At 35.8% G+C, this 12,481-nt stretch overlaps 1 protein-coding gene across 1 annotated transcript in view; it reads right to left on the bottom strand.

Annotated features, from left to right (window-relative positions):
* The window catches only part of LOC136034087 (DNA mismatch repair protein Msh2-like), an 83,078-nt gene that overhangs the window by 1,570 nt on the left and 69,027 nt on the right, over positions 1-12,481 (bottom strand). The window contains exon 14 of the mRNA XM_065715211.1: positions 7,314-7,536. Coding sequence (XP_065571283.1) covers positions 7,314-7,536 — 223 coding nt within the window. The remainder of the gene's footprint in view (positions 1-7,313; positions 7,537-12,481) is intronic.

Raw genomic sequence — 12,481 nt, forward strand, 5'->3', positions numbered from 1 at the left:
CATCAAATTTTTTTTGATGTAATTTTTTTTATGTTTGTTTATGTAAATTTGTTTAGTTAACAATAGACATATCGCCGAACATTTTTAAAGGTATGGAGCAAAGAAACACGCGGTTAGAAGACATGCAACACTGAGGAAGTGAGCGTGTCAAAAATGAAAAATTAACAGCAAAGACGTACGCGGCTAGAAGAAAAGTGACGGCGTGTCAAAAATAAAAATGAAGAGTAGAGACACATGCGGTTAGAAGACATATGATACCGAGCATGTGAGCGAGTCAAAAATGAAAATAAAGAGCAAATACACACACGGTTAGAAGAAAAGCGGTGGCGTGTCAAAATGAAAATGACGAGCAGTGCGGTTAGAAGACATGGTACACCAAGGTTGTGTGCAAGTCAAAAATAAAAATGAAAAGCAAAGACACTCGCTTTTAGAAGGCATGCGACACCAAACATGTGAACGAGTCTATTTCACTTCTTTTCCCAAGATGTCTATGGTTGAACTTAATTTGGGCATTTGACAAAGAAAGCTGAATAAGACTTCATCTAAATCTCGTTTTCCCATTTGGCTTTAGGATCTTTTAAATTTGTCTATAAGTGAGTTTGTCTATCAAATATAATCTATTGTTCTCGACCGTAATCTAAATGTTTTCTTCAATTCTGGGAATATGTAATTTTTGCACTTCAGCGGCTACAATAAAGTATTTCTGTGTGAACATTTTTATGACTTTCCTACATCCACAATCTGCGATGCGTTTTGCCTCACAAAAAATCGTGTGTGTGATCCAGGGTCATCCAGGTCACGGGTCATCCAGCTTTGTAGTATTATTTTTACCGCAGACAACTTGCTTTTAGTTTAGCCAAAGACGGTTGGCCAAAAAAGGACAAACTTCGGTAATCTGTCATCCTTCATCCGCAGAACATGCCATAGCCATCTCAAACTTTCTCTTATTATAGCCCTAGAAAGCGGGATTGAACTACACTTTTCGTACAGACTGCTGTTTAAAATACGGTCATTCAGCCGGGTACTCAGAGCAGTCAGTAGGCAATTTCTCTGAAAACATCTAGCAAATCTTCATCCACTTTTCGGAACGCCCATGCTTCAGAGCCATACTTGGCCACTGCCATCACTGTAGCTTCCAATATTCTAATCATGGTTTGCAGACTTATCTTCCTATTCTTCCAATTTGTTTTAACTGTTAGAAAACACCCAGAGCCTTGGCTATTATACTTTTAACATCTTCACTGCTCCCACCGTCTTTACTACTAATACTACCCAGGTAAGTGAAGTTGTCCACCTGATCAATCCTTTCGTTACCAACGTCACATTTATACCTTCATTTATTCCAAGCTTAGTGACTTAGTCTTCTTAACATTGATTTTCAAACCTATTAAATAACCCTGAACTCGCAAAACCTCTAAAATTTCATTGATTTTGCTTACACTTTCATCTAGGATGCTTAAGTTATCAGCATAATCTAATTCCAGAAGAGTTTTTCGTCCCCATTTGATTCCGTAGTCTACCATTGGCTTTCTTGTACTCCTTAAGACAAAGTCCATCAAACTGATCCATATAAAGGGGTATAGAACACAACCTTTCTTAACTCCTGATTTAATATGAAACCAGCTGCTACCCTCATTTTCTACCTTAACCGCAGCAGTGTTATTCTCGTACATAGCACTAATCACTTTAATGTATTTGTCTGGTATCAAACAGTTCGTGGTAACGAACTGTAGTAAGGAGCGACCCGGCTCAATAGTAAACAAAACTCTAAAAAACGGAGTTTCGATACTAAAAGATATATCAAAAGAATCGGATTTTTATGCTGATTTTAAATATATAAGTTTCATCAAATTTAGTCTTTGTCATCAAAAGTTACGAGCCTGAGAAAATTTGCCTTATTTTGGAAAATAGGGGAAAACACCCTCTAAAAGTCATAGGATCTTACCGAAAATCACACCATCGCATTCAGCGTATCAGAGAACCCTATAGAAAAAATTCCAAGGTCCAATCTACAAAAATGTGAAATTTCTTGTTTTTTGCCAGAAGACAAATCACGGGTGCGTGTTTATTTGTTTTTTGTTTGTTTTTTTTTTTCCCAGGGGTCATCGTATCGACCAAGTGGTCCTAGAGTGTTGCAAGAGGGCTCATTCTAACGGAAATGAAAAGTTCTAGTGCCCTTTTTAAGTGACCAAAAAAATTGGAGGGCACCTAGGCCCCCTCCCACGCTCATTTTTTCCCAAAGTCAACGGATCAAAATTTTGAGATAGCCATTTTGTTCCGCATAGTCGAAAACCATAATAACTATGTCTTTCGGGATGACTTACCCCCCACAGTCCCTGGGGGAGGGGCTGCAAGCTACAAACTTTGACCAATGTTTACATACAGTAATGGTTACTGGGAAGTGTACCGACGTTATCAGGGGGGTTTTTTTGGTTTGGGTGTGGGGTTCAGGGGAGGGGGCTATATGGGAGGATCTTTCCTTGGAGGAGTAATTCATGGGGGAAGAGAAATTCAATGAAAAGGGCGCAGGACTTTCTAGCATTACTATAAAAAAAAACAATGAAAATATAAACATGAAAAAGTTTTTTCAATTGAAAGTAAGGAGAATCATTAAAACTTAAAACGAACAGAGATTATTACGCATATGAAGGGTTCTAAAAATACTTTAGCATAAAGAGCGAGGTATTTAGGAGGAGATAAATACCTCGCTCTTTATGCTAAAAAATTTTTAAATAATTTCAACTATTTATTCTACGGCCTTTCTGATTCAGGGGTCATTCTTAAAGAATTGGGATAAAACGTAACGTAAGTTACGTAAAATATGTACGTTTGTTACGTAAGTTAATTCTTAAGTTACGTTTTTTTTTTTTACTAATAAAAACGTTCGTTAAAAATTAAAAGATCTAGTTGCCTTTTTGAGTAACCGAAAAATTGGAGGGCAACTAGACCTCCTTCCCCACCCCTTATTTCTCAAAATCGTCTGATCAAAACTAAGAGAGAGCCATTTAGCCAAAAAAAGAATTAATATGCAAATTTCATTTTAGTAATTTATGTACGGAGAGCCAAAATCAGACATGCATTAATTCAAAAACTTTCAGAAATTAAATAAAAAAAAACAAGTTTTTTTTAATGAAAGTAAGGAGCGACATTAAAACTTAAAACGAACAGAAATTACTCCGTATATGAAAGGGGCTTTTCCTCCTCGACACCCCGCTCCTTGCGCTAAAGTTTGATTCTTTCTCGCAACTCTACTTTTTAAAACAATAAAAAACTTTAGCGTAAGGAGCGGGGTGTCGAGGAGGAAAAGCCCCTTTCATATACGGAGTAATTTCTGTTCGTTTTAAGTTTTAATGTCGCTCCTTACTTTCATTAAAAAAAACTTGTTTTTTTTAAATTTAATACCATACAAGGATAACACCTTCGCTAAAGCTTTTCTATCAACAGAAACGAACGCTTACTCATCTATCTATATATATAAAATAAGTTGTATGTCCGTCTGTAACACTATCTTTACCGTTACACGTTATTACCGTTATAAAAGAAAAAAAACTAAAAAAAAGGTAAAAAACTAAAAAAAACCTAAAAAAAACTGAAAAAGCTAAAAAAGAAAAAAAGTGTAAAGAAGATAAAAAACTAAAAAATAACTAAAAAAAAGAAAAAACTAAAAAAGAAAAGAACTAAAAAAATAAGAAACTAAAAAAGAAAAAAGAAAAAGAAAAATCAAAAAAAGAAAAACTAAATAAAAGAAAAACCAAGAAAGGAGAAAAAACTAAAAAATAAAGAAGAAAAAGAAAACTAAAAAAGAGGAAATAAAATAAAAAAAATATTAAAAGGTAAAAAACTAAAAAAATTAAAAAGAAAAAAAAGGATAAAAACTAAAAAAAGAGGAAAAAACTAAAAAAGAATACAAATTAAAAAAAAGAAGAAACTAAAAAAAAACAAACTAAAATAACAGAAAAAAACTGAAAAAACATCAAAAATCTAAAAAAAAGTCGATATCTATGTATATAAAAATAGCGATGATGATTGGGTTTGGGATTTTGACTTGGATAGGGTCATCAATGCCTACCAGATTTTAGTTAAAAAAACAAAGGTTCGGCGATATGTATTTCATAGTGACGAAAGACAAACCAAGGTAAAACAAACCAAACAACTTGAAAGTGATACCGATGATTTAAATCGTTTCTCAGTTGCAACATCTTTTCAACAAAAAAAAAATAATTTAGTGCTTCTGTTCAAAACAGCAATCGAATTGATGCCTACTGATACGCAACTATCAACGAAGTGGCAATCGTTATGGTGGGTGATCAGTTCTTACCTCGAGATAATATTCTTTATAGGCGAAACAATCAGTTGACAATAATTGCTTAAACTCATCGATGCTACGATACCCAACAATATCCTATCATTTTTTGGGATGGAGCCGATGGCTATCACTTCAATATTAAATTGATAAATCCAGCCACTAACAAAGAAATGGATAAGAAATGCAGCGCAATGAAATATTATGCCTACAGATTAATGATTCGTCATTTATCAGACAGTTCGTGGTAACGAAACTGTAGTTCAAACAGTTCGTGGTAATGAACTGTAGTAAGGAGCGACCCGGCTCAATAGTAACCAAAACTCTAAAAAATAGAATTTTGGTACCAATAGCTACATCAAAAGAATCGCATTTTAATGCTAATTTTAATAATATAAGTTTCATCAAGTTTAGTCTTACCCATCAAATGTTACGAGCCTGAGAAAATTTGCGTTATTTTAGAAAATAGGGGGAAACACCCCCTAAAAGTCATAGAATCTTGACGAAAATCACATCATCAGATTCAGCGTATCAGAGAACCCTATCGTAGAAGTTTCAAGCTCCTATCTACAAAAATGTGGAATTTTATATTTTTTGCCAGAAGGCAGATCACGGTTTGTGATCTGGTGTTTTTTGTTTGTTTGTTTGTTGTTTTTTTTTCCCAGGAGTGATCGTATCGACCCAGTTGTCCTAGAATATTGCGAGAGGGCTTATTCTAACGGAAATGAAAAATTCTAGTGCCCTTTTTAAGTGACCAAAAAAATTGGAGGGCCCCTAGGCCCCCTCCCACGCTAATTATTTTCCCAAAGTCAACGGATCATAATTCTGAGATAGCCATTTTATTCAGCGTAGTCAAAAAACCTTATAACTATGTCTTTGGGGACGACTTACTCCCCCACAGTCCCCCTGGGAGGGGTTACAAGTTCAAAACTTTGACCAGTGCTTACATATAGTAATGGTTATTGGGAAGTGTACAGGCGTTTTCAGGAGGATTTTTTGGCTAGAGGCAGGGGTTGAGAAGAGGGGGATATGCTGGGGGAACTTTCCATCGAGGAATTTGTCACGGGGGAAGAAAATTTCCATGAAGGCAGCGTAGGATTTACTAGCATTACTTATAAAAAAAACAATGAAAAAATAAATATGAAAAAGTTTTTTTTTCAGCTGGAAGTAAGCAGCAGCATTAAAACTTAAAACGAACAGAAATTATTACCCATATGAGGTGCTCACCTCCTCCTAATACCTCGCTCTTTACGCTAGAGTGTTTTATTTTTAGTAATTTCAACTATTTATTCTGCGGCTTTTGTGATTCAGGGGTCATTCTTAATGAATTGGGACAAAATTTAAGCTTTAGTGTAAAGAGCGAGGTACTGACGAGGGGGCGAACCCCCTCATATATGTAATAAAAACATGAGAATACAAAAGTTCTTTACGTAAGCTAATTTATAAGTTACGTATATCTTTTACTTACAAAAAGATTCGTAAAAAATTAAAAGTTCTAGTTGCCTTTTTAATTAACCGAAAATCGGAGGGCAACTAGGCTTCCTCCCCCGCTATTTTTTTCTCAAAATTATTCGATCAAAATTATGAGAAAGCCATTTAGCCACAAAAAATAAATATACAAATTCCGTTTTAATTATTCCTCTGCGGAGAGCCAAAATCAAAACATGCATTGATTCAAAAACGTTCAGAAATTAAATAAAAAAAACAAGTTTTTTTAAATGAAAGTAAGGAGCGACATTAAAACTTAAAAGGAACAGAAATTACTTCGTATGAAGTAATATATATCGTATGAAGTAGTATATGAAAGGGGCTTTTCCTTCAAAACGCCCCGCTCTTTACGCTAGAGCCGGGCGTTGAGAAGGAAAAACCCCTTTCATATACGGAGTAATTTCTGTTCGTTTTAAGTTTTAATGTCGCTCCTTACTTTCATTTAAAAAACTTGTTTTTTTTTTTACATTTACATATAATCCATCTTTGGATTAGATACAACAGCTTTTACATCCTGGACAATCTCCAGTTCATAGACATGATATTACGGCCCGTGTCTTCCGGCAAAAGTTGCTTTCCTTCCACCGAATACGGCTAGAAAGGTCAGATATGACCTTGGACTTTACAACAGAAATTTATAACTGCACATTAGTTATGATTGAAGATTTGTGCTTATCTATTGCAAACAAACTTCTCAAGCATTTGGGAATGCCTTCACCTAATCGTACTGCTTCTATTTCTACATGTGTAGAATGGGATCGTGAACAAAGTTACAACACAATTGATCTATTGTCGTATGTTACAGACCGGGACACAAGGAATATAAATGACGACCGGGACACTCAATGAGAAATTACAGACCGAAACACCGGGACACAAATGACAAGCGGGACACAGGAAATATAAATGACGACCGGGACATTCAAAGAGACAGACCGAGACACCGGAACACAAATGACAAGCGGGACACAGGGAATATAAATGACGACCGGGACACAGGGACAACACTACAACGGGGACGTCGGAAGGGCACATGGGGGATATATAAATGACGACGGGGACACAGGGAATATTCGACTAGCAATTACCATCAACAAAGCCCAAGGGCAATCATTAGAAAAATGCGGTATAGATCTGAATACAGATTGTTTACCCATGGACAATTATATGTTGGATGTTCACGAGTCTATAAACCTGACAATCTATTTATATGCACAGACAATGGGACAGCGAAGAATATTGTATATTCGCAAGTTTTACGCAGTTAAAAACATATATATATATATATCTATCTATATTCACAGGTGGGACACAGGGACACAACTACAATGGCGCGTAACTAATATGGCGCGTAACGACTTACGCACGTGGGGGGGGGGGGGGCTTGGGGGGCGCGAAGCGCAACATCAACAGCTAGTAATATTATATATATAAATAATTTTTGTTATAATTTTATTGTAATTGGAGGGCAACTGTTTAATCGAAAATTTAAGTAGTTGCATCACTCAATCTAATTTCTCACCTCCAATATCCTTTCAGGGAACTTTGCTATTTCTGCAACATGAATACCAAAGCTCTGGTCACAAACACCTGGTTTGACCTTATACAACATTATAAGGGAATCGCCATCACTCAAAGCGGTGACATGGTAATTCTTAATTGCTTTAATGCTCTGAGCCAGACGTGTGAGTTCATGGTAATGAGTCGCAAATAGACAGTGAGATTTTATTCCAGTCGCTAATTTCCTGAAAATGGATAAAACTAGAGAGCAATAATCAAAGAAAAATGATTTTCAATAGTGATTATCATAAATTATTCTAAATGCACTAAAAGCTGAACAATTTTGACCAATAAAGAACTTAATTTTAAAGTGTTCTTGTCAATTCTGACGACCCTATATGGACAAAGCAACGCCCTTTTAATTGTGATTCAGCCATTCCTATTGCAAGACTTGAATTATTCTAAATGCGCTAAAAACTGAACGATTTTGACCAATAAAGACTTTAGTTTTACATCGTTCTTGTCAATTTCGACGACCCTACACGGACAAAGCAACGCCTGGAACTTGGAACCTATTGAAATACCTTCTTTCTAAGATCAGTAAACTTGAGGAAACTGAAATCCTGACACATTTGTACAGCAACAGCTTAAGTTGGCTTTGTTTTAGATAAGCTGTTAGCAGTTGCACTAATCCAAAAAAACTTAGGTGGAGGGGGGGGGGGCGCAATATATTTTTAAAATTTAGGGGGCAAATCTGTTGATTTTGACCCTCAATTTTCACAATAAAATACAAAAAGTATGTTTCATGAAAATACGCCCCAAAAAAGATATTTTCTACAATCTCGAGGAAGGTAGCGAATAAATCAAGGGGACGCATGTCCCTCCTCCCCCAATTAGAGCTACTGGTTGTTAATAGCAACTAAACTAATTGTTTGTTAATAGTAATAGCAATTGTTTTAGGCTTGTTTGAGGGGTTTTCAACCCCATTTTTCTACAAAATCTTTAAGTATGGAAGTATGGACGGAACGTGGCATATTTCCAGTTTCTTTCAATGTCCTATTTAATGCTTCTTCATCAATGGCCTCCCTAATCTAAATATTGAGTCGGAAACAGTAGTTGAATTTTATTTCAGTTGCTAATTTTTTTTTAAAAGAAGATAATTAGAGTAAAAATTGGCCATTTACAACCAGAATAAAAGAGTGCACTTCATCGGCCCTACTTCTATCAACAACTGAGGCTACAAAAGCTGCATGATAGGTATTTTGTTCCAATAGTCTAAAGATCGCACAAAAAGGCCTTCAGGGTTGTGAGCTATACTCCGGGTGCATATAAGGTTTTTATGGAAGGGGTAGTAGTATGAACTTTAGAGGAGATAAAACCAAAAAATAATCCACGAGGATCAATACAAAAAAGCACGAAAAAAAAATCACAAAACAGCAGAATAAACACAAAAAACTAAAGCACTAGGCTCGAAGTCAACAGACACACACATTCTATTTAACTACCATCACGTAGATGAATTGAATCAAGCCCCTCTTATTACTGTACTCAGTGACTACATAAACTTGATTATCAACTTAAGTATTCCATAATCAATTTAATAATCCCTCTAACTTTAAAGCAGACAGGAATAAAATTACAAAAAAGAAACCTGCAAACTTCATTCATTGTCGGTAAAACTAATAAGCATTAAATTTTACAACACTTCTTGTCAGTAAATATTCAAACATTAACAAACTGTTGTCTCCCGAAGAAAATCATACCTTCAGTGAAAAGCTATATCTTACTGAACTGCTTGGTGCCAAATACTTTGGCTTGGTTCCAGATTTTTTCAAATACTTTTCGGGTAGTTTTTAACCATCGCTAATTTTTTTCAAATTTGGCACATCCGCTGCCACCAACAACTGGTAGGTCCTTTATTTCCTTATGAGGGTATTCTCATTCATAAAATTAAATTCCCAGTTTTTCTAACATTCAAAAATATACATGGTTGTGTAGGTTTCCACTTGGCCAATTCAAACAATTATATTTTATTTTCAATGCCCTCAGTACTTCAACAAAAATATATTTTCTTTTAAAATCAATTCCAATAAAGTCTTAAAACTACTTTCAACAAATTTTAAAATTATTCATAACGGTGAGGAATTGGGAGACTTCGCAGAACTAATCCATAGCAATCGCTGATCACGTATAGGATAAATTTTAAGCACATGAGCAAGATCTTTGTTGAGACAAAAAGAATATCCTATTTTGTAGTTCTAATGCCTATCTTACCTTGCTGTATTTCAAATAAGCAGATGGTTTGAAATCCACGCCTTCTCTTATCAAACAGTTTGTGGTAACGAATTGATTAAATTAATTTGCATTAAAATTGCATTTTAATGTTGATTTTAAATATATAAGTTTCATCAAGTTTAGTCTTCCCCGTCAAAAGTTACGAGCCTCAGAAAATTTGCCTTATTTTAGAAAATAGGGGCAAACACCCTCTAAAAGTCATAGAATTTTAACGAAAATCAGACCATCAGATTCAGCGTAACAGAGAACCCTACTGTAGAAGTTTCAAGCTCTTATCTACAAAAATGTGAATTTTTTTTGCCCGAAGGCAGATCACGGATGCGTGTTTTTTTTTTTTTTCCAGGGGTGATCCTATCGAACCAATGGTCCTAGAATGTTGCAAGAAGGCTCAATCTAACGGAAATGAAAAGTTCTAGTGCCCTTTTTAAGTGACCAAAAAAATTGGAGGGCACCTACGCCCCTTCCCACGCTAATTATTTTCTCAAAGTCACTGGATCAAAATTCTGAGATAGCCATTTTATTCAGCATAGTCGAAAAACCTTATAACTATGTCTTTGGGGACGACTTACTCCCCCACAGTCCCCGTGGGAGGAGCTACAAGTTACAAACTTTGACCAGTGCTTACATATAGCAATGGTTATTGGGAAGTGTACAGACGTTTTCAGGGAAATTTTTTTGGTTGGGGGTGGGGGGGTGAGAGGGGGTTGAGAAGAGGGGGATATGTTGGGGGAACTTTCCACGGAGGAATTCGTCATGGGGGAAGAAAATTTCCATGAAAGGAGCGCAGGATTTTCTAGCATTATTTAAAAGAAAACAATGAAAAAATAAATATGAAAAAGTTGTTTCAACTGAAAATTAGGAGCAGCATTAAAACTTAAAACGAACAGAAATTATTACGCATATGATGGGGCTCACCTCCTCCTAATACCTCGCTCTTTACGCTAGAGTGTTTTCAGTAATTTCAACTATTTATTCTATAACTTTTGTGATTCAGGGGTCATTCTTAAGAAATTAGGACAAAATTTAAGATTTAACATAAAGAGCGAGGTACTGACGAGGGGGTGAACCCCCTCATATATGTAATAAAACATGCAAATACAGTTCTAGTTGCCTTTTTAAGTAACCAAAAAATTGGAGGGCAACTAGGCCTCCTCCCCCGCTCCTTATTTTCTCAATATCATCCGATCAAAACTCTAAGTAAGACATTTAGCCAAAAAATAAATATACAAATTTCGTTTTAATTATTCATCTGCGGAGAGCCAAAATCAAAACATGCATTACTTTAAAAACGTTCAGAAATTCAATCAAAAAACAAGTTTTTTCAACTGAATGTAAGGAGTGACATTAAAATTTAAAACGAACAGAAATTACTTCGTATATGAAAGGGACTGGTCCCTCATTAACGTCCCGCTCTTTACACTAATGTTTTTTTTACTTGTTTAAAAAAAGCAGAGTTGAGAGAAAGAGTCAAACTTTAGCGTAAAGAGCGGGACGTTGATGATGGGGCGAGAGAGGATCAGCCCCTTTACAGAAGTAATTTCTGTTCGTTTTAAGTTTTAATGTCACTCCTCACTTTCAGTTAAAAAAACTTGTTTGTTTTTTTATTTAATCCCTGAAGGAACGGTTAAACGTGAGTAGAATCTTATTCTCCCACTACAACGCATAACCTGCTACTACTAACAACTCACTAATAACACCAAGCCGGATGAGGCCAACACACACTATTCCTAAATCACAATCTATTTAAAGCCTCTCTGTTTGAACCCTCCCACGAAGTTCCAATTCCTCTTAAATCCCTCCTTAAGACCTGTTCCGCATAAATCAGGTAGGACCTGCTTTTTAGTAGGACCTGCGTTGGCCGAAAAGCACTATCTTAAGCAATATGTCATGTTTCACCCACAGAGCGTTTCCTTGTTATCTCAACTTTTCTCTCATTATAACTTTAGAAAGCTGGATAGAACCACATCTCTTGTACAGCTTGTTGTTTGAAATACGTTCAGTATGATGGGTACCCAAAACAGTCCGTAGATGATTCTTCTGAAAAACATCTAGTAAAAGCCCTCTCCGTCTCTCGGAGCACCCAGGTTTCATAACCATACATGACTGCAGTTTCAACTGTAGCTTAGAATATTCAGATCTTGGTTCACATGACTTGTCTTCATTTCCTTTTAAACTTGCTTACAGTGTGAACAAACACTCTGGGTCTTGGCTATCCTAATGTTAAAATCTTCATTGCATCCACCATCTTTGCTACTACTAAAAATACCTAGGTAAGTAAATCTATCCACTTGATTGAGCTTCTCCATTCCCAACACCTCTTCGCCTTCGCCTATTCCTATTCGTAGCCACTTTAGTCTTCTTAACATAAATTTTCAAGTTTATGCTTGTTCTCTACGCTCTCAAACCCTGCACATTGTTTTTTCATTTAGGACGCTCAAATCAACGGCATAATTTAAGCCTAGGAGAGTTTGATTTACTCGCTTGATTCCATGCCTTCCCATGGTCTTTTCTGTGTTTCTGAAGGCACAGTCCATCGAAATAATCCATCAATGCATCATCACTGCATCAAACATTTTTACTAATAATAGTAATACCTATGAAATTAAACCTATCCGATTGATCGATCTCCTCATTTCCTAACATCACATCTCCAACTTCACTTACTCCTATTCTTAAAAACATCAGTATTCTTAATATTAATTTTAAGGCCTATTTTTGCTCCCTGAACTCTCAAATCCTCAAAAAATCATTCATTTTGCTAACACTTTCACATAGGGAGCTAAATCAACAGCATGTTTAAGTCTAGGAGAGTTTTACTTTTTCCATTCGATTCCATGCACTCCCATAATCTCTCTTGTGTTCCTAAAGATAAAGTCCATCACAACGATTCATATG

Source organism: Artemia franciscana, chromosome 12 (genome assembly GCF_032884065.1).
Source record: "Artemia franciscana chromosome 12, ASM3288406v1, whole genome shotgun sequence".
NCBI lineage: Eukaryota > Metazoa > Arthropoda > Branchiopoda > Anostraca > Artemiidae > Artemia > Artemia franciscana.